The sequence below is a fragment of the Ovis aries genome, chromosome 9, assembly GCF_016772045.2.
Source record: "Ovis aries strain OAR_USU_Benz2616 breed Rambouillet chromosome 9, ARS-UI_Ramb_v3.0, whole genome shotgun sequence".
Taxonomy (NCBI): Eukaryota; Metazoa; Chordata; class Mammalia; order Artiodactyla; family Bovidae; genus Ovis; species Ovis aries.
This window is the reverse complement of record NC_056062.1, coordinates 16,232,996-16,253,727: the sequence shown is the minus strand read 5'-3', so window position 1 is coordinate 16,253,727 and position 20,732 is coordinate 16,232,996. Positions and strand designations below refer to the sequence as shown.

General features: G+C 51.6%; 1 protein-coding gene across 7 annotated transcripts in view; it reads right to left on the bottom strand.

Moving 5' to 3' along the window:
* Positions 1-20,732, bottom strand: part of TRAPPC9 (trafficking protein particle complex subunit 9) — a 405,352-nt gene that overhangs the window by 262,135 nt on the left and 122,485 nt on the right. For all 7 annotated transcript variants that reach the window (XM_060419983.1, XM_060419984.1, XM_060419988.1 and 4 more), the window contains one exon: positions 6,687-6,811. In XM_060419983.1, coding sequence (XP_060275966.1) covers positions 6,687-6,811 — 125 coding nt within the window. The remainder of the gene's footprint in view (positions 1-6,686; positions 6,812-20,732) is intronic.

Here is a 20,732-nt window from a genome sequence, read left to right as displayed (position 1 = left end):
CTGCAGGCAGTAAAAAAAAAAAAAAAAAAAGCTAAATCGAAAACATCTCATGCCTGACGGCAGTGGTCCTCAAAGTGTGCTCCCCACCGCCAGCAGCAGCAGCCACTGAGAACCTGTTAGAAACTCCCCTCCTGGTGCCGACCAGGACCTGCTGAGTCAGAACCCGAGGGGGGCTCAGCATTGCGTCCCAACAAGCCGCCAGGTGATTCGGAAGCAGCCTCGGTGTGGGATCCAGCGCTGAAGGCCCTGCTGGGGTCAAACGTAGTTCATGATTAATAGACAAGGAGTGAGAGAGCGAAGCAACAGGAAAAAAAAAAGCTTGGCACATAGATAGTTCAGGACTCTGGCGCCTGCCGGTTATGTTCTAAGTCGTGCCCTGCCTGCCTCAGTGCGGGAAACCATCGGACACAGTCCATGTGTGAGCGTCTCCTACAGACGGCCAGGGGTCCTCTTCCCTCCTCAACCTCCCCGCATGCCCAGCACGTCTCACAAGCTGACCGGCCGTCTCCTCTGACAGAAGATACACTCCAGGACATCGTCCTGCTCCGTTAGAGCCCCAGCTTCCTGAACTCAGCACTGAACCATTCCTCGTCAGGGGCCTGTCGGATGGAGGCAGGGGATGAAGTGTGCCGGGGGTTCAGAGAAACAGGGGGTCTTCCTGGTGGACAAGGGCCTTCACCGTCTCATGGGCACCTCGAGGCACGCTCCTCTGGCCCCCTCCATGACATCTGCTTAGAATTCCACAAGCAGAGGCCTCTCCACTTCTCTCACTGCTCCCTTTCTTACTAAGTTTTAAAATTGTTGAGCAGATTAAAGGATTCTTTTTGACACTTTTATGGTTAAACTTTGTAGAGTTTAAACTGCCTCCCTTAACTGTTCCTGGGAAAGATTAGAAATAATTTGGAACTGGATTGGATTTGCCATTCTGTAAGCTCTTCTTATCTACCAGGCTAATAGCAGACACTTTCCTCCCTACAAGAGCCCAGGAGGAAGGCTTATTATCTGCGTCTTACAGATTGAAAAGTGAGGGTCAGATAGGCGAAAGCTCATATTCACTGCTCTATAAATATGCCTTGAATCAATAGAGGATGTTTCGTATCCCATAATAAGTTTGGAAACTTACAAAGCATATATAGAGAGGAGGCACGATATTGTGGGAGCAGTGCAAGCTTTGGGATTTAGCCATCACTGGGTTTGAATTTTAGCTTCTACTTTGAAACTGCTTGACCTTGGGCATGTTGTTTAATCTTCCTGGGCTGTTCAGTAATTCCCACTCAAATACTGTGAAGTTGCATAAGAGAAGTAACTGTAAACACTGTCTGAAAGTTCTCTGCTGCCACGTGCCAAGCCTCTCTGGCCAACACAGTCTGAAGCCTGGGCCTGCGCCTGCTTGCCATCCTTGGGCGTGTACTAATAAACAATCCATGAACAAACGGTCTAACACACTTTCTTTTCTGAGCTAACAAGAACCCTCCTCTGCTGCCCATGGGCATCAAAAGGCTCAGAACCATTTCCACTCGTAACACAGCCTGATTAAGAAAAGATGCTGTTGCGTGACATAGGTTTTTTGTGTTTTTTTCTTGAATACATTTCTCTTAAGTTTTCTTAGCAGATTCTCTGGTCAGTCCATTTATATATACAATTATTAAAACACAAAAGTATATGAGAACTTCACAAACATCCTATTGTTCTTTACTGTAAAGGCTAAAGTAAAACAAAATATTTCACAGGACATAAGACAGAATGTCATCAGGCTTCTAAAGAATTTCAAACTTTACCCTGAGACAGAAGAGACCTACCGTACTGCCCTGCTTTGCCTCACTGATGGAGGGAGCCTCTTTGGAGAAAAGAGGATTCCTATGGAGAGGGGACCTGCGACCTCACTTTCTGAAATATCTGGATCCAGAAAGGTCTCCCAAAGGACGCATGGCCACAAGGAGCTCACATTTCAGGGAACCCAGGGGTATTAGCACAGGGCCAGGGGCTTCCCAGGTAGCTCGGCGGTAAACAATCTGCCTGCCCAGCAGGAGATGCTGGTTCAATCCCTGGGCTGGGAAAATCCCTTGGAGAAGGGAATGGCTACCCACTCCGATATTCTGGCCTGGGAAATCCCATGGACAGGGGAGCCTGGCGGGCTATAGTCCATGGGGTTGCGAAGAGTCGGACATCGTTCGGCAGCGACTAAGCACCAACACCCTTGAAAGGCTTGGCAGAGAGGGTGACTTCAGAACTCAGCCCTGGAAGAGGACTGGAGAAAGTGCCAGGAATCAAAGGCACTGAGAGAGACCCTCTAATCGAAGAGTCAGCACCCACAGGGCAGAATCGGGGGGCCCGCCTGGTAGCGGCCGGCGTGGCTGACCTCAGGGGAAAGCACACCCAGCTTTCACCTGTGAGTACAAACGGGGCTGTGGGGGGTTTGTGGGCCTTTATTATTTCCTTTTCTACCTTAGGTTTAACTTCCACAATTTTTCTGCTTTCTTCTGGTTGAGGCTGGGGTTTATTGATTGAAGGCCAGGCTTCTGTTCCACCACAAGCATTGAGCACTATAAATTTCTCCAGAAATACTGCTTCGGTGCCCTCTCACAGGTGGTATGTCGTGCTTTCACTTTCACTCATTTCAAAGCCCTTTCTAACTTTTCATTTATTCTCTGACCCATGGGTTACTTGTGTCTCATTTTGTTTCCAAATGTCTGAGGGCTTTTCAAAGACTTTTGGTTACTGGTCTCTAATTTAATTCTACTACTGCCAGGATATGCTTTATAAAATGAGACTCCTTTTATGTTTATTGATATTTGTTCTGGGGCCCTCTGTATATCAGTCAGGGCTCTCTGAAGAGACAGAACCACAAACCAACAGGCACCAGTGTGGGCAGCTCTGTGCAGACATCTGGACAAAGGCTCGTTTTAGGGAACTGGCCAATGTGATCGTGGTGGCTGGCGAGGTTGAGATCTGCAGGGCAGGCTGAAAACTCACTCAGGAACTATGTCAAGCCTTGAGGCAGTATTCCTTCTCTGGAAGTCAGAGCAGCCTGGTGTGCTGCAGTCCATGGGGTCACAAAGAGTTGGACACAACTTAGAGGCTGAACAACAACAATTTCAACTGGTTGGATAAGGCCTACTCATACTATTAAGAATAATCTCTTATTTAAAATCAACTGGTTGTAAATATTAGTCACGTCTCCAAAAGCACTTTACAGCCATATCTAGACTCACATTTGACCAAACAGCCAGGAGCCACGGCCTCGCACAGTTGACACACAGAATCTAACCGTCACAGCCCAGTATGGTGGGTGTTGGCAACTGTTCCGGGTGCGCTGGGAAGGAACATATATTCTGTACTCAACTGGTGAGTGTTCCATAAATGTCAACTGGATCAAACTGATTGACAGTATAGTTCAAATCTTCTCTATCCTTACTCATTTCTGTCTACTTGTTCTATCAATAATTGAAGGATATTGAACGCTCTAGATTAATTTTGTCTTACAATTCTATCAGTTTTTGCTTCATGTATCTTGAAGCTCTGTTATTAGGTACATAAATATTTATGGCTTTAACTTTCTTGAAAAATTGAGCCCTTCATCATTATGAAAAGACCTTTTATCCTTGGTAATATTCTTTGAAGTTTACTTTTCTCTATTCCCCATAATGCCACAAGATTGGTGTACGAATGGTGCATCTTTTTCCATCCATTTAGTTTCAACCCATTTTTGTCTCTATATTTAAAATTCATTACTTGGAGACAGCTGGAGGTGGGTCCTGGTTTTTTATCCAATCTGACACTCTCTACCCACAATTAGAGTATTTAGACCACTTACTTTCGATCTGCTTACTGACGCAGTTAAGTTTATTACTGATGTGGCTTAAGTGCTGTTTGTTTTCTGTCCCATTTCCCTTTGCTTCCTTTGCCCTCTCTTTATTCCTTCTTTTGAACTAATTAAATATTATTTTGCATTCAATGTCCATCTTCCTCACTGGATTGTTAGCTATAATTTTTTGCTTGTTTATTGCAGTGGTTGTAGGGAACTTCCTTAATATGATAAAGGATGTGTATGAAAAAGCTACAGCTAACATCACACTTAATGATGAAAGACTGAATGGTTTATCTCTACAATCATCCACATGGTTAGTACGATAAAGCAGGAAAAAGGAATGTTATCTTGCCTGGAAAGGAAGAAGTAAAGCTCTCTATTCACAGACAACCTGAACAGCTACTAAGAACAGTCTTGTTGGATTTAAGATTCACTACTTAATTTCGAAGGTTCCTCTCAGTTTTGTGCTCACGGGCCTGTACTAGTGGACAGTCATGACCTGTCCTTTTGACAAGACAGGTGCAGGAGGCGGCGGCCAAACCGGCACATCCACACGGCAGGACGCAGACGGGCAGGGTCTGGGCGGGTGGGTGACACAGCCTGGCTCTGCCTGCTCTGTAACCAGGGCCTTTACCAGGCCCCTTGACTCACCTGTCCAGGCAGCCCCCAGTTCTGTCCCTCCTCCCCAACCTATGCACTGCTTTTAATAAAACACCTGCCCAAGGGTGGTTTCACTGGATCTTCACTAACAGCCTCGTGAGAAAGAATTTTCTCCCCAGCTGCAGGTGACGGGACTGCAGCTCGGCGGTTTTCAGGGTGCAGCCTGCAGGCAGGGGCAGTGCCAGCGTCCTCGGCTCAGACCCCCGCTGCCCAGGCAGAGGCCGGCATCACTGGCTCCCCCGGGAGGTGCCCGTGGACCCAGTTGCTGCCCTGAAGATGGAGCAGGCAAGGGTCAGAGAGGCCATGCTGAGAAGTCTGGCTTACAGCAACCTGACATCTCGCATGCAGCCACTCCATGCCATCTGCTTCCAATCCGAGGGATCCTTCGGGCTGGTGGACGGGCGTGGAGTGGCTGAGGAGGGAGCGACTCTCTGTGGGAGTCTGAGGAAACACATGTTCTCTCTCCCCACTTCCAGAGGGGCTCCCCAGAAGCCGCTATCACTGAACAACTTGTTTCCATGACTACACTGTTCCTCAGAGAGGATTTTACACGTTTAGCATGTTCCCAATTAAAGCTGTCCTTGCTTTGGGGAGAAGGAGGATGCAACAGGCTCAGCAGTGCCAGGAGACCCCACACGACGCCCCAGAAGCACAGAACACCCACAGACACCCCTGCCCCGCCGAGCCTCACGGGGGCACATCTAGACCACCGCGGGCAGGTGCAACATTCCACAGGTTTGGACTCACCACACCCCTCGCCTAGCACAGCCCTCAGACAAGCCAGGGGGCTCCCTCTCATCAAGAAGGCTCCCATAAGTCAGCAGGCCCGCCCAACAGCCCACCGACAGCTCGAAGAGGAGCCACGTGTGTGATGTGGGTAAAAGACAATCATGCCCCAGCCGCCACTGACAGCAGAGGGAAGCGAGTGGGGCACACTGCCAACCGCAGAAGTAAACGCAACAACGCTGAGGGGCCTGATCCGGGAGGAGGGACATGGCGGCAGTCATCCCAAGACGGCAGGGAAGAGACACCCGGGACCCTGGGAGGAAGCCACTTCCCCAGCTTCCCCTCCATGGCTCCCTGCCGACAGCCCCACCCGCCAAGAGCACCCAACGCCCCCTGGTCCCATGCCTCCCGCGCCTGTGGACCTCCATGCCTTTGCTCCCTCTGCTGGGATCTCCTTCCCACATCCCAGGGCGTTTGGCCAGCATGAGAACCCGAGCACAGCTCTCAAACTTCTGAGCGAGGGTCTAAGTGACAAGGGACCCCGGCCGTACCAGCCTCCCTCCTCCTCCCTGCAGGGCCCTGAGTGGAGAGACTCCCCCTAATCCAGCTCCTGAGCCCTGCACCCACCAACGCACCCTCTGTCATCCAGGCGGGCGTGGTCCCCACCCCCCACTCGCCGCAGCTTCACGGCAGGCGGCCTCGGGGCCCTTCCGGCGTGGTCTCGTTTCACCAGGAGCTGCCCCCGTGGCTCCCACTCTGTTGACCCCCTGACTCACAGCCAGTGCGGCCAAGCTCCTCTGACAGGTTGAGCCAGGCACTGCCCCTGTTCGACGTGGCGAGTGTGAGCAGCGCCGCGAGAGGCTGGGCCTGCCCGACGTCCCCGTGGCTGACGCTGCGCCCGTTCCGGGTCACAGCCGCGGAGACGCTGGGGCCCGCGCTGCACACGCTCTCCCTGCGCAGGCGCGTGCGCCGCGCCCCAGACGCTGACGGCGCGAGCGCCCACGGCCCTGACTCTCCGGCGCTCAGGAGACAGCGCGTCTCCGGCCCCGGCGCCTTCTCGCAAACACCTGCTCCTTATGGTGTGTTCTCTCTGCCTCCCTTGTTGCCCACAAACCAACGCGTGGAAGAAGCTGCCTGAGGGTTAAGAAGCGTTTCTGCAATAAACACCTGAACTGAGAATAGTGACTCAACAGATAGTTTTCAAGTGAACAAGAAAAAGGCGGGCATGTCCTACTTCCGTCAGGACAGTCCTCCATTCAACCCACAAAGTCTCGAAGCTTCAGGAAGGCCGCGTCAGCAGCAGCACCACACAAGGCCCTCGAGGCTCCCGAACCTCACGGGGAAGGAGAAACACCAGCTTCCCACAAACACACATCTGTCGGCAAATACATCCTTCCTCTCCTTTCTGAAAAACACGCCAACTTTGCCACCGAAAGGCGCGGGAGAAGCCAGGAGCGCCGAGCGGCTTGGCGGGCTGCCGGGGCCGACTCACCTTCATGTGGCCCGGCTCCCCGGGCCGGCCGCCCTCGGCCGCGTTCACGGGCTTGCTCTCCACCCGGGGTCTGACCACCTGGCGGAAGGGGCTGCACAGCGGAAAGCCGCTCACACTGATGCCGTCTGAAAGAGGAAGAGAGAATCGTGAGTCAGAGGTTGATCCGATTTCTTTTTTTTAATGTAGAAGATTTTATTCAAAGATCACTAGCGTCTGGAGCAGGGCTCCGGCGTGTTCTTGCTGCTCCATCTTGTGTAAAGGCCAGCCGCCTGGTGACTCTCCTGTGCACGCAGTCACAGCCGCTACAGATCAAAGCTGAAGACAGGCCGCCTCTGAGAAAGGCTGGGTGCCTTTCCATCTCCTGGCCCCTCATCACTGCCAAACCCGGCCCAGCTGCCTGTGCTTGGACGACACCCCCCGCCGTCACCAGCCTGCATGAGCTGCTCCCACAGCCTCCATTCCCGAGGCTGGCTTCACCTGGCCCCCTAACTCAGTCTGCAAGCCATCTCCTCTCCCAGTCCCAGGAGCCACTACTGGGTCAAAGGACTGTGTGAACCCCTGTAGAGGGCCCACCACCGCTGGCTGTCTCTCCAAGTCCCTGACGTCACCTGTCAGCCTAACCCGGGGACTCACCCCAAAGTCCTTGGTCTCACATCCGCATCCCATCCGCCCAGAAGTCTTGTTAGCGCTTAAGGTGCTTCCTGAAACGGCCTTCAAGGCTACCACTCGGGTCCGGGTCCCACCGCCTCCCTCCAGGGCAGCAGAGGAGGCCTCCTTGGCTGCCCCTCACGTTGCCCGTCCATGCGCCCCCACAGCAGTCAGTCCACGGAAATGTCAGTCAGGTTACACCCCTCCCGGACTCCCTGAGCTACTCAAAGGCCCTCTGGACAGCACAATGGCCACACAAGGCTGAAGAAAAATGCCACCCGCCCTCATTTCCAGACTATAAACACTGCTAACAGCAGTGCAGAAAAGTATCTTCTGTGCCCCCCAAAAACCGACTCAGTTATCAACTAGAAGCACTTCTAAATAAGACCACCAGTTGTGAAGAAACGTTTGCTGGGAGCATCACCATGAAAAGTTAGTTTTTAAATGATTTGCATTAAGCAGAGAAGAAGCAGACCCAAAACACAATTTCAGGAAGTGGCTGCAGAATAGTTCATGAATCCCTCAGGATCCCAACAGAAAGTCGACAGAGCAGCAGAGCAACACCGAAACTCAGTGACAAGCAAGCCAGGTGCCAACGCGTCATCCAACCAGCGAGCAGGGGAGCGCGAACCCCAAGAGCAGCTCAGACTCAACAGGGACCGAATGCACCTCAGGAGAGCCTCCTGATCACAGCAGGTAGACCAGTCAGACCAACCCGGCCACCGAGAACCCCTAGAGGGCATGGACACAGCCACTTTTAAATCTCTTCAAGGTACTGGAGGGCTATCAAGACCAGGAAGAGCTCGTGTCCATGATCCAGGCATCAGCCTTCCCCAAAGGCACCTTCAGCTCCTGGAGAATGGATAGAAGGGCTGAGAGTCCAAGGAGAACCGTTCACACTCCCTGGATGTGATGGGGAAATAAGGACTTTCTGTAGCTCCTGAGGGGAGTGGGCCCTGGAAGCTCTGGGTGGGGACCCCAGAGGGCAACATGCTGAGCGAAGCGCAGAAAGGAAACACCGCAGCCCCCAGGACCAGAGCCCAGCTTCCATCAGGTCTATACGTGCAACCGGACTTGGGCGGTTCTGCCAAAACACGTTCCCTGTCAGCCCTACCCTGTCCTGCATCTCCTCCTCATTCTGTGCACCTCTGACCACCGTCTCCGTGGATCCTAACACCCTACTTTGTCATCATGCGTCCCCAGCCGCCCTGGCAGACAATGCTCCTTCCTCGGCACCCCAGCACCGCCCTCACCCCAGGCGGCCCTGCGTCCAGGAAGACCGGCTGCAAGGCAGGGCCTGGAGGACTCGGACGGGCCAGAGAACATGAAACGTCTATCACGAGGCTGGAACCTGGCGAACGTGCAACAAGAATAGCCATCGTGATTATTACAACAATCGATACGCACGCCTGAGATCCCTTATATGACCTAAACCCCTTGAAGACCAGGCTCTTCTCAGTTTCACTACCGTGCCCCCACAGCAGCTGCAAAGGCTCCCGCAAGTCACAAACCCACAGCAAAACATTAAGTAAATGAAAAAAATCACAGGTCAAATTTGGCAGTCTACACACCACGGTCAACAAAAATTCCATCATCCCAAAGTCACATTCAATAATCAACTCAATTCTCCATTAACTGAACTTTCCTCATGTGTCCCTGTGCAAAGACCCATTTGCAAAAGTCAATCCGAAGTCGTGAGGTTTGAAAGAGCTTTTTCTCTCCTTCTTCTCCTTCCCCCAGCACCATGGGGATAATCTATAAAGCCCTCCACTACACCACAGTGCCTGCTGTGAACAGTAGCAGTATCATAAACATAGACATTTGCAAAACACAAACTCTACACTCTTGAGACTCTAGACACTAGGTCCAGTGGGGCCTGTCAGGGAGCCCCCGAGGGACGACTTCAGTCGTCCCTGCTGAGTTTAGGGAGGTGCCTGACAGATTTAAATGCCATCCCCTCACTCCCCACACACGGCCTGGGGTAGAGCACACCTCACCCTTCCCTGGGGAAGTTTCCATCACTCGTGACGCACAGGCGGCTGGCTCCCAAAGGACTGGGGTTCTTGTCTGCCTTGTTTCACACTCGTAACCGCACTGCACATGCCCTTTCTGCAGGGTCCAGGGGCTCCGTGCTGCAGCAGGGAATGTCCTGAGCAGAGGGCCTGTTTGTGCTTCCTCGTGGAGCAGCACCCTCTCCACCCCAGGTGGTTCCAGGGGTAGCTCTGATGCAGCTGTGGTGAGAGGCAGAGACCTTCCATCAGCAGCAGCAGATCCAAAGGACGGACGTGAGACGCCAGCAGGGCCTCGAAGAGTCTTTCTGAGATTTGATCTAGGAAGGGCAGGCAGGGTGGTTCCTCCTGAAGCCACAGGCTCTCAAGACACAGGCTGGGGCCTTCCTGCACCCGCTGTTCCCACCACACAGAGACTGAGCAAGCCACAGCACCCTGCGACCTCAGCGTGCTTGACTCAAAAATGGGATGCAATGCAAGGGAACTGGTGAGAAGTGGCACTGGAGGGCTCTGAGATGTCAGCCCTGAGCCAAAAAGCTAAAAATTAGACCTGAAATTTGCCTCCTTTTCTGACAAAGACCTCAAAACCTCCGGGAAACCTCAGAAACCTGTAATCTTCAAGCTCAGAAGAAATATACACAAGGAAAGCTACTCTCTGACTTCATAGACTAAAATATTCTGCCCCCTGATCCAATCAAGAATGGAAAAGACAAGCAACATATAAATGATAAATGGGGACAGAGGTCAGCAGCTAGGACGGGAGGCAGAAGCTGGCCTCCGGAAGGTGGCAGAGAAGCCCTTCGCCTGCGTGGGGACTGGGCTAGAGAGGAGGCAACAGAGGGCGGCAAGAGGCAGGATGGAGTCAGGGGTGAGCAAGGAGGGGCCGCTCCCAGCCGCGCGGGTGCAAACAGCGAGGAAGCTCTGCTCAGCCGTTATCGGCCAGTTTTCCTGCCAACCCAGGCTACCGCAAATAGAACAGAGAACAGACGGGAATGACAACTAATGGGGAGACAAGACCAAAAAAAGTTACTAACAGACGAAGGCAGCCTCGTGGGAAGACCGCTGCAGAGCTGGGCAGATTTATGAGGACAGAGGGTATTTAAGAATGGGACGAGCCTGGTAGATCATCGTGAATCAAACTGAGCGTTTAGAGAGAACTTCAGAGTTACTGTTTATAGTACTCAATTTTTCTATTAAGAGCATCTCTGTGGGCAATTCAGAAATACAGTCTAACATGCTAAAATAGTAACATGTCTCTCGAAGTCGGCTGTATCCAAGCACGGTGACAACTGGGAGAGATGACAGCTGGAAGTGGGATGCGTGCAGTGGGGAGAAACAGCACACTCACGATAGAAACGCCGCCCCAAGAGGGGCTGGTGGCTGCGTGTCTCCTGTGACTCGGCGCAGCACTGGGTACTCTGGACACAGCACTGACTGCTCCCCATGCTCTGCGAGGTGGGGTGGGCATGATCTTATTGGCTCTGTAGATGAGGGACTGGCGAGCCTGAGAAGATAAATAATTTAGCAGTTCATCAGCAGCGTGGCGAGAACTAGAAGTCAGGACTGTCGGATTCATGAAGACCTAGTACAGCCGGGACAAGCAGCACACTTCCACCCTCCCATGAGCTTCCAGAAAACCTCCCGGCCAGGCTGCTCTGTGGCCAAAACCTACACAGCACCCCCTGGGAGGCCCCTCACAGTGGCTTAGCATCTGTCTCCGGCAGGGGGTGGGGAGGGCCGCTCAGGGAATGTGTCTGTTTTTGCGCACTTTTGAAAGAGACACTAATGCCAAAGGCTGAATGCACATTTTTCTCACTGATGCCAGGTGTGCAAAATAAACTACAGCAGGATAATATACATCCACAAAGGCCAAAGGGGATGACCGTCTCCTGGTGGGAGCTTGTCAGGGCATGCTGTTGCAGGTGGGATGTACTTTGAAGATGCTTTTTAAATTATTCATGAAGCCCATGGGTGCCAAAAAGCCCATCTGGCGATCATAAAACATCCTCAGGAAAACCAAAGCAGGAGAGACATTTGGCTCGGGAATCAGGCAACACTCAGCCTCAGTCTTCACAGAGAAAGTGGTGTGTTCATTCATTCAGAAACGTTGGGATATGCTTAGGAAGAAAAATAATTCATGTAGAAAAGTGGCCTTTATATACTGCCCACAAGGCAACAGCCCTCGGCCCACGCCCACGCCTCTGATGGTGCTGGCCTTCCGTCCCTCTAGAGCAGGGGGTGGTGGCCCTCCCACGGGGCCCCGTCGGCCCTCAGTGCTCTCTGCCCACGAACGGTCTTTCCTTCCTCCACAGGCTCTCATTCCAGGTGCCCTCTCCCAGTGCCAGAGCATCTCATCTTAACGTAGTTGCTGAGACACAATTAACGTGTCATAACCTGCAGACATTTCAAGTGTACAATCAGGGGAGTTCTGACGGTCATAAAACAGGCAGAGCAACTGAGACAGTGAACGTGTAATAGATCGCATGTGTGCATAGACGTCTGAACACTGTGACTGAGACGGTGAACATCTAAGCGAGGACACGTGTGCACAGACATCTGAGCGTTGGGCTGGAGTCAGCCTGAACGCTGAGTCAGCCTGTTCTTAGCGTAGTCACCCCACCTTTCAGCGTCTGCTGTGAACAAGGCGGCATCACACAAAGTCCTTTGAAGCTGCAGCCCTGAAATCTGGGAGCAGGACCTGCTTCCAGTGTCCCAGGTAAGAGAAGAAACACAGGTACAGATCCACAGGGCAGTGGATACGAGAGGCACCCTCACCGCAACGTCCGGCTGTCACCTCCAAGGTGAAGCGCAAATCCACACCTCTTCACAGCAGACCAGGTGTCTGACACGCTGCAAGAGCCAGTTTCCTAGGAGATCACATTTGGAAGCCCGCTGAAGACGATGCTTGCCTTTGCTGAAAAGTGACACCATTTGAATCACAGGCCACACCGGAAATGAACTCCAGTGGACTTTTAAACGATTGGACAGTCCTGTTAGCTTCAGGACATTACTGAGTTTCTCCCCTTCTAAAGATGGTCAAGGGGGAAAAGAATCAGGTGATACCACAGCAGATGACACTTATTCAAAGATAAGGACGCCAGTCACCCCTGGTAATGGAGCTCTGAAATGGGAGCCTGAAAGTGCCACCTTTTCTTTGGAAATCTTTGAAGAAGTGAAGGATAAAGAGACTAGAGGGATACTGTATAGCACAGGGAACTATCATCAATATCCTATGATAAACCATGACAGAAAAGAATATGAACAGATATATATGTCTAACTGAATCACTTTGCTATATACAAAAATTAACACTGTAAATCAAGTAGACTTCAATTTTAAAAAAAAATGTTAAGACACATGAGGACGTGTTCAAATTCCAGGCGTATTCTCTTTCTCCTGTTGTTCAGTCACTAAATTGTGTCTGACTCTTTGGGACCCCATGGACTGCAGCACGCCCAGCTTCCCTGTCCTTTACCATCTCCCAGAGTTTGCTCAAACTCACGTCCATCGCGTCGGTGATGCCATCCAACCACTCTTCTGTCGCCCCCTTCTCCTCCTGCCTTCAAATTTCCCAGTATCAGGGTCTTTTTTAATGAGTCAGCTCTTCGCATCAGGTGACCAAAGTATTGGAATTTCAGCTTCAGTGTCAGTCCTTCCAGTGAACACTCAGGACTGATTTCCTTTAGGATGGACTGGTTGGATGTCCTTGCAGTCCAAGGGCCTCTCAAGAGTCTGCTCCAGCACCACAGTTCAAAAGCATCAGTTCTTCAGTGCTCGGCCTTCTTTCTCTGTCCGGAACCAATCGCCTTAAGGAGCACTGGACACAGAGGCAGAGCCCAGGCCCTGCCAAGCCCCTGCCCCCCAACCTCGGGAAAGATCAACACTGATAACTGATCAACAGAAGTGCTCTCAACAGTGCTCATAAACACTGCACTCACATTTTTGCTCTGGTCTTACACATCTTTCATACCTTGTTTACATGTATTATTCCATTCCTACTTAGAAACACAAATAAATGAACATTAATTCTCTGAAGAAAGCCTCAGAAATAGCTCAATTGGCATGTTATTTTAGGATAAAATTCAGAAAAACCAAGCCAGAGTACTGCCAATTTGGAAATAGAATGCCTTTTCCACAAGATGAAAAAGGGAGAGCAGTGATCCCAGGCCAAATAATGGCACATGCTTGTTCTTTTAAAAACAAGAAATTCAAATTACAGCCTGAATGTCTGAGCCCTCTTCACAGCAGTCCTCAAGCACCGCACAACCCTGGAAGATTGGGAAAGTCATTATCTCTTCGTTAAAGAGTTAGCCACACCACAGAAATCACAAAGCTGATGGCTTCAAGTGAGAGCATTAGTTTTAGGAATTATCAAAAGGAAAGGTTCACCTAGCATCATCCCCTGAAACCTTTTCTCCCCAATAAATCAGTTGTTAATACAAATTATCTTGTGGAATAGCAATAAGAATTCTCTCTCTCACCACACACACACATACTTTTCAAAAATTAAGTTCCCAAAACTTGCTTTCTGCCACAGTTTTTACACATGCATGAAAAACTATTTTCCCAGCCCTCCTCCTTTCATGCCCTCAGGTCCTCCTCATCCTGTGAGTTTTACCTCCATCATCACCTCTGTAGACAAGCCTTGCCCCACTTCCTGTCATAGCATAAGGTACCTCTCCTGTCCAGCACTTAGCAAAGCTGTCATTTTTCATTTACGTGTGACACCGCCTGTCTCTCTCATCTGACCTGGGCAGTCTTAACAGAGTGATTAACAAAGTGATTAATATCAAACAACACTTGAGATCTTTAGATGCACCGTCCCCATCACAGGCAACCAAAGCCACACACGACTCCTGGTCACCCTTCCTGGAGTTTCGCCGGCACAGACTTCTGACAGACAGCACTGCCCGGAATGCGAGGCTCCTTGCGGGCAGGGGCTACATCTCATTTTACGTCTCAGGATCATCCCGAGAGCAGCAGAGCACAGGTCACCTCACTCTACTGCACTTCACAGATACTGCATTTTTTACAAACTCAAGGTCTGTGGAAACCCTGCTGGGAACACATTTCCAGCAGCATTTTCTCACTTCATGTCTGTCTTGCATTTCGGTATTCCTCACGGTATCTCCGACTTTTTCAATATTACTATGCTATATCTGTTATTATATCTTTGATCAGTGATATTTGATGTTACTATTACAGCTGTTTTGGCATTTTTTTAGCAACGAAGCGTTTTTAACTAAGCCATGTGCATTCTTTTCTCAGACACAATGCTACTGCACACTGAATAGAATACAGTATACACAAAACTTTTACAAGAACTGAGAAACAAACAATCCTATGACCCGCTGTAACTGCAGTGTCCGCTTTACTGTGGTTTGTCTGGAACTGAATCCACAATATCCCCAAGGTGTGCCTGTGCATGGAACACACACTCCAGAAATATCTGTGGAGGGGAAAATACACGCCATAATTGCTTACTTTACTAACCTACACACTGCATTACAAAAACCAAGAAAGAAAGAAAGTCTTGTTACTTAATTAGAACAGTTCAGTCACTCAGTTGTGTCTGATTCTTTGCAACCCCATGGACTACAGCACACCAGGCTTTCTCTGCCCATCACCATCTCCTGGAGCTTGCTCAAACTCATGTCCACTAAGTCAGTGATGCCATCCAACCATCTCATCCTGTTATTCTCTGTGATCCATGTTTTACTAGTATTCTGATTAAAACAAAATACTAGTAATTTGTTACACTTCTATAAACATTCCATAATATCCACTCCCATTCAAGTACTAAAACTAAAGCAGATAAATTAAAATGGTTTTACAGATGAATTCTACCAAACATTGAAAAAATTAATACCAGTCCTCCTCAGACTCTTCCAAAAATTGAGAAGAGGAACACAACACTCCCAAATTCATTTTCAGACCTGGAGAATGAGTAAGATTTTCTGGAAGAGAGTCTATGTCAATGGTTCCCAAACTTGGATGTTTTCATGAACCATTTGGGACACTTTACAACAACCTGAGGCCCAGGTCACACTCCATGCCTATGAAATCATGAAGTCTACAGCAGGAGCCAGGCAGAGCTTTTAAAGACCCTCAGCTGATTCCAACATGCAACAGGGTTCAACCCCCTCTCTGGTCTACACTAAAAGGCAGTAGGCCTAAGAAGACATGGCAAGTCAGAAACATATGTAATTCAGTGGTTTCTGACAAACAAACCAAATGACAGAGAAGAGACAGGTGGGCAAGGAGACCAAACAGGCAGCCAGGGCAGGACCACACCCACCGTCCTGGTGGCTAGGGCCCTTGGAAGGTGCAAGGCAGGAGTGACGTGGACAGGTTCCACTCGGAGAAAGGACTGCAGGGAAACCATGTACGACAGCGAAGAGGGGGCAGAGTGAGCTGCTGGGAGACCACTCAGAAGGCTCCCAACAAGGTCCAGATAATCAATGACCAGAGCCTGAAGCAGAGCGCTGATGGTGGGTGTGAAGCGCTCACAGCACGCCAGCCTGCAGGGATCCACGGAAGTCACCTCTTTCATCTTTTAGCAGGAAAAATCCTCTTCAATCACCTTTCCTGAACACCCAATCTGTCTCCTGAGAATCACCACCACCACCTTGGTGGTCGTGTGAGCAAACGTTCCAAAAGACCTCGGCCCGGTGCCCGCAGGAAGATCACCTATTGCTGGTGAATGACAAACACCTGGACTTCATCCTCTCCTGATGGTTCAGAGAGTTATGAGTTCAGACCCGAGTCAGCCGTCCCTCTTGCAGGCTGACAGGGACCAGGGGACCCCCAGGTTATGAGACGGCGGGGGCAAGAGCCCAGTTCTCTATCTCACTCAGAGGTGCCCCCGGAGCTCCAGGAAGCAGAAGCAGCCTGACCTTTCCCTCGGCTGAGCCATCGAGCTGTGAGATAACGGCTTGTGAGTCAGAAGCTAGTGGGCAACGCCAGCTGCACATAACGAGGGGCCAGCTGTCCACTGCACCATTAACCTTTTCCTTGAGAGCAAAAGCAGAGAACCTGCTGAACACACAACAGAAACCGTCTGACAAATGACCAACACAACCTGAAAATCATTGGAGATCTGATTGAAAGGGTGTGGGCTTCTGATTACAGCTTGGAGATGCTGAGAACTCACGGGGAAAAAAAAACAACACATCACTTCCATCCTGAAGACAAGAAGACACTTCACAAACTAGAAATTGACTTGTCCTGAACTGATGAGAGAAATGAAGTGCTAGAGAAAACTAACCTGAAATCTGTGGGCAGGCACCTCCAGAGAAAAGCAGGACCCCAGCACAGGTGCTTCTGCAGGCCACAAAGCCCAGTTCACAGGTTCAGCCAGACACTGCAAGTGCCTGAGAAGGCCTGGCGTGGGCAAGGGGAGCGGGAAGCCCCCAGGGCTTCCGTGCACACCACGAACAATCTTCCACCAGGGCAAGGACCTGAGGACGCCCGCTGGGGCTGGAGGGGAGGGGGCCAGAGCCACTGCCCCACAGCAGCCCCTCCCCTGTCCCCACGGGATCAAGGCCTTCATCTGTGGGGCGACAGCACAGAGTAGAGCGCAAGACAGGGGTGCAAACCCCTGTGGCTCGGGGAGGGGAACGGCAGCTGCCAAGCAAGCCTCTCCCTGGCCTCACCCACCCTATCTCCCCCAGAACCAGAGCCCTCAGAGCCCACAGTCAGCCCTCGGACCAGAAGCACAGAGAAGAGGTCTGGCGGTGCAGTGGGCTGGGGCTGATGGTCACTGAAGCCATCTGAGCAGAGGCAAGAGAGCACACTTGGAAAGGAAGAAGAGGACACTGGATAGAGGTCTGAGTGATTCTGCTCTGTGACGGTCAAGATGGAAGGGAGAAGGCAACATGTGGAACAGATGGAGCGCGAGGAGGAGAAGCAAGAGGGAGGAGACCTCCAGGCCGGGAGCAGGCTTTGGAATTAAAGACGGCCCTGGCCCCGTCTCAGTCTGGGGGTGCTGTAGTGTGTGGGACCAGAAATGCAGACAACTGTGGCAGCAGGGAGCCGGAGCGGCCCCAGGGACCAGAGGCTGGGGGCACAGAGCCCAGATTCCGAGGCCACCGTCCAGCTCCCTCCTGGGGTTCTAGGGAGAGCGGCCAGCACCTCTATCACATGCTCTCACATGGGGAAGCGGGGACGGGGTAGGCGGGGGGCAGGTGAGGGGGAACAGGGGAGAGACGCAGTACAGCTTCCAGCCTCCATACTCTGTGGCCTCAGAAAAAATCCAAGTTAAGAACGTCTTCTAAAAAAGTAAAAAGAAAATCAGACCTTTATGAAAGCCTCAGGAATCTAGGGATTAAGAAAACAAGAACTCTCCTGATATTAAGATTGCAACTGGTATTTGATTTCTGGGTAATTCAGGACTCACTGGTCTTTAAAAAGTGAGACTGCATCTTCCCAGAATGAGTATCTGCTTTTGCAGAGAGCGGCAGACCGGGGCAGACGGGCTGGGTGCCACCAGGTCTCAGGCACAGTCCTCAGGGAGGGACAGCTTAGGGACGGGAACACACAGGGTTCCATATCAAGGGCTGCAAATAAAACCAGTCCCCAGCAACGGTCAGAGGTTGAATCTTCAAACTGTGAAGATGCAAACGTAATGAAATGCTGAAGGTAAACATGGCTTCTTTTTTTTAACCCAAATCTCCAACTGTGGACAAAGAACTGAAATGATTCGAACTTATACCATAGGCAGATTTTGCCTTAGTTTAAGAAACGAGACATTTCAGGCAAGAAGCACTTCCGTGGGGAGCAGAACAAATTCTAACAGCTCACCAAACACTGGGCCAGCTCCTCAACCCCATGCTGCAAGCACCCCAGGCCCCCAGCGATGGTCGGATGCGCTCGGTAGAGACAAACCCCTTCCCTGCCGCCGGCCCGCCCGCCGCGCTCTCTCCTGCTTCACATCTACGCGCCGCACCTTCAAGCCCTCACACCTGCCATCTGCCGCACTCTCGGCACCAAGCCGCCCACCCGCCTTCTTCCCACAGTCTCCATCACGCCAACCTTTTCTCAGAGAACTTTCAGGAACTCGCCAACAGTTTCAGGCCTTCCTCACCCCTGAACCTACCATCCGGACCTAAACCCCCTCCTTGTGCTGAGCCTCCAGCCCCGGCCCCCCGCCCAGCTCACCCCGAGTCGGGCCGCCCGCCAGGCCGCACTCCCCTCCCTGAACGCAGGGTCAGGCCGGCGTCTCACTCCACAGCACGCCTTTCATCTCCTCAGCGAGGTCGTTCCTGGGATCTTCTCTGAGGCGGGCCCCGCACTGGGTGCTGGGAGTGGAGAGACGGGAAGGGACACAGTGTGGGAGAAGCCGTGGCAGCGTCTGGAGGTGCCGCGGGGACACGCGGGCCGTGAGGCGGGCACGATTAAGTGGGGCTCAGCAGGCAGACGCAGGCGGGACAGACACCGCCGGCGCAGGAAACAGGCTCAGGACAACCTGCCGTGTCCCCAGTGCCCCCTCCAGGACTGCCTCCCCTTCTCTCCTCGCATCGACTCGTTGGTGGAACCAGGTTGCCTGCAGAGCTGACCGTCGTCTGAACCGGAGGAGCCTCACAGGTTTTCTCATGAATTGGCAGGGAGAGCCGCGAGTGCTCGTCAGTCTCAGGTGTGACGTGGGGCGACACGAACCCACAGGCGGCATGTGTTCTCCCATCAGGAGGACCATAATGCCTGCCTGTCTCTTATTTTGCTGTAAGGATGCGCATGGTCTCGACCCATAATCTGTTAGGAACTGCAAAGTGGCAGGCTTCTAATTCTACCCGCCCTTCTCAAGTGCTGGCTGGAATGCTTCTGTGAAGAGAGACTGCATCATCAACTCTCAGGCCGTCCAACCATACATTTGAACAGAGAGGCGGAACACGTGTTCATTACCTGTCACCTTCAGGATGACATCACTCTCCCCATCACTCTGAGGCGGGGAACCCTCTCTGGAAGCACTCAGAAGCCCTGACTGAAGTGCAGGCATCAGCCCGCTGAAGCTCAGACTGCCAGCAGCAGCCTCTTCACATGGGGTCCTCCTTAGCACCTTCGCTCTGACAGCTTCCCTGCTGCAGGCTCCACAGGATATTCCCAGACCACCTCACCACAGGCACTTCCTGCCCCAGACCTGGAAGGGGCCACTTCTCCAGGAAGCCCTGGCTTCTCTCAATACCGCGACACAGGCATTAGGAGGCCCACTGCGGCCGAGCTGCTGGGTGTCTAGGCCTTGGAGTAGACACGGCAGACGGATGGATCTTTACACACCCCATAATTTCTTCCTGCTACCTTTTAGTTAAATTCTAGACTACGGGTTTTTACTTCATCTCTGTCATCTTACATCAGTTACCTCTTCCACGTGAGAATCTGCGTTCAGCAGCAGAGTCAGGTGCTAGAATTAGATTATCACAGAGCAGATCGTTAACTTGATTCTGCGTTAACACACAGTTTCAGAATACCAGGATCAACCCTATGTCCGCCACAGCAATCACTGAAGCCAGTTTAATCTCGCTCTTGCAGAGAGTGGTATCACTATCCTGGCAGAATAAGAGTTTTCTGCTGTCTTCTCCCCAAAGAACACTAATTTAGACCATCACGCACACAGGAGAGGGCCTCTGTGGAGGCCCAGGGACCCAGCAGAGAAGCCGCAGTACACACTGAGATTGGACGTACTAACTCTACCCAGCTCACCCTCCCTGAAGGCAGCAGCTCGACGCCAGAGAGACCGAGTCAGCCAGACCTCCCCCCTGGAGGGACATGGTCAAGACGGTGGGGGCAGGGGGTGCCGCGCTTGGCTGCGCAGAACGAGTGCCAAGAGGAGGGCTTCTCTCTCACCTCAGCCAGAATCCTGAGGCCCAAAAACACCTTCAGAGGCTATTTTCAATCCAGGACACGATTAAGGATTGCACATAGATAGCATCAGAGTGTTAGATCTCTTCCACCTCCTCTAACGGAGAACAATCCTTCCAATTGTTTTGTTTTTTGTTTTTTGTTTTTTTTTCAAACAAAATGGAATCATCTACTTTATAGAGGTGTTGGGAAGACTAAATAGAAATAATGCAAATATAGTGGCTGGTCCAGATCTGATATGCAATATCTAACAACGCTCAACAAATACTCATTCTCTTCCACGTGTCTAGAGCCCACACTGGGTCCAGTGTCCTGCTCTGCATGGCAGCTACATTTACTGCTGCAAGCGTTTGTTGTTTCTAAAGCATTTGTTTGTTTGGCTGCTCCAGGTCTTAGTTGCAGCGTGCGGCATCTTTCGTCTTGCAGCACGTGGGATCTAGTTCTCTGCTGCTGCTAAGTCACTTCAGTCGTGTCCGACTCTGTGTGACCCCACAGACGGAAGCCCACCAGGCTCTTTCTCTGACCAGGGATCAAG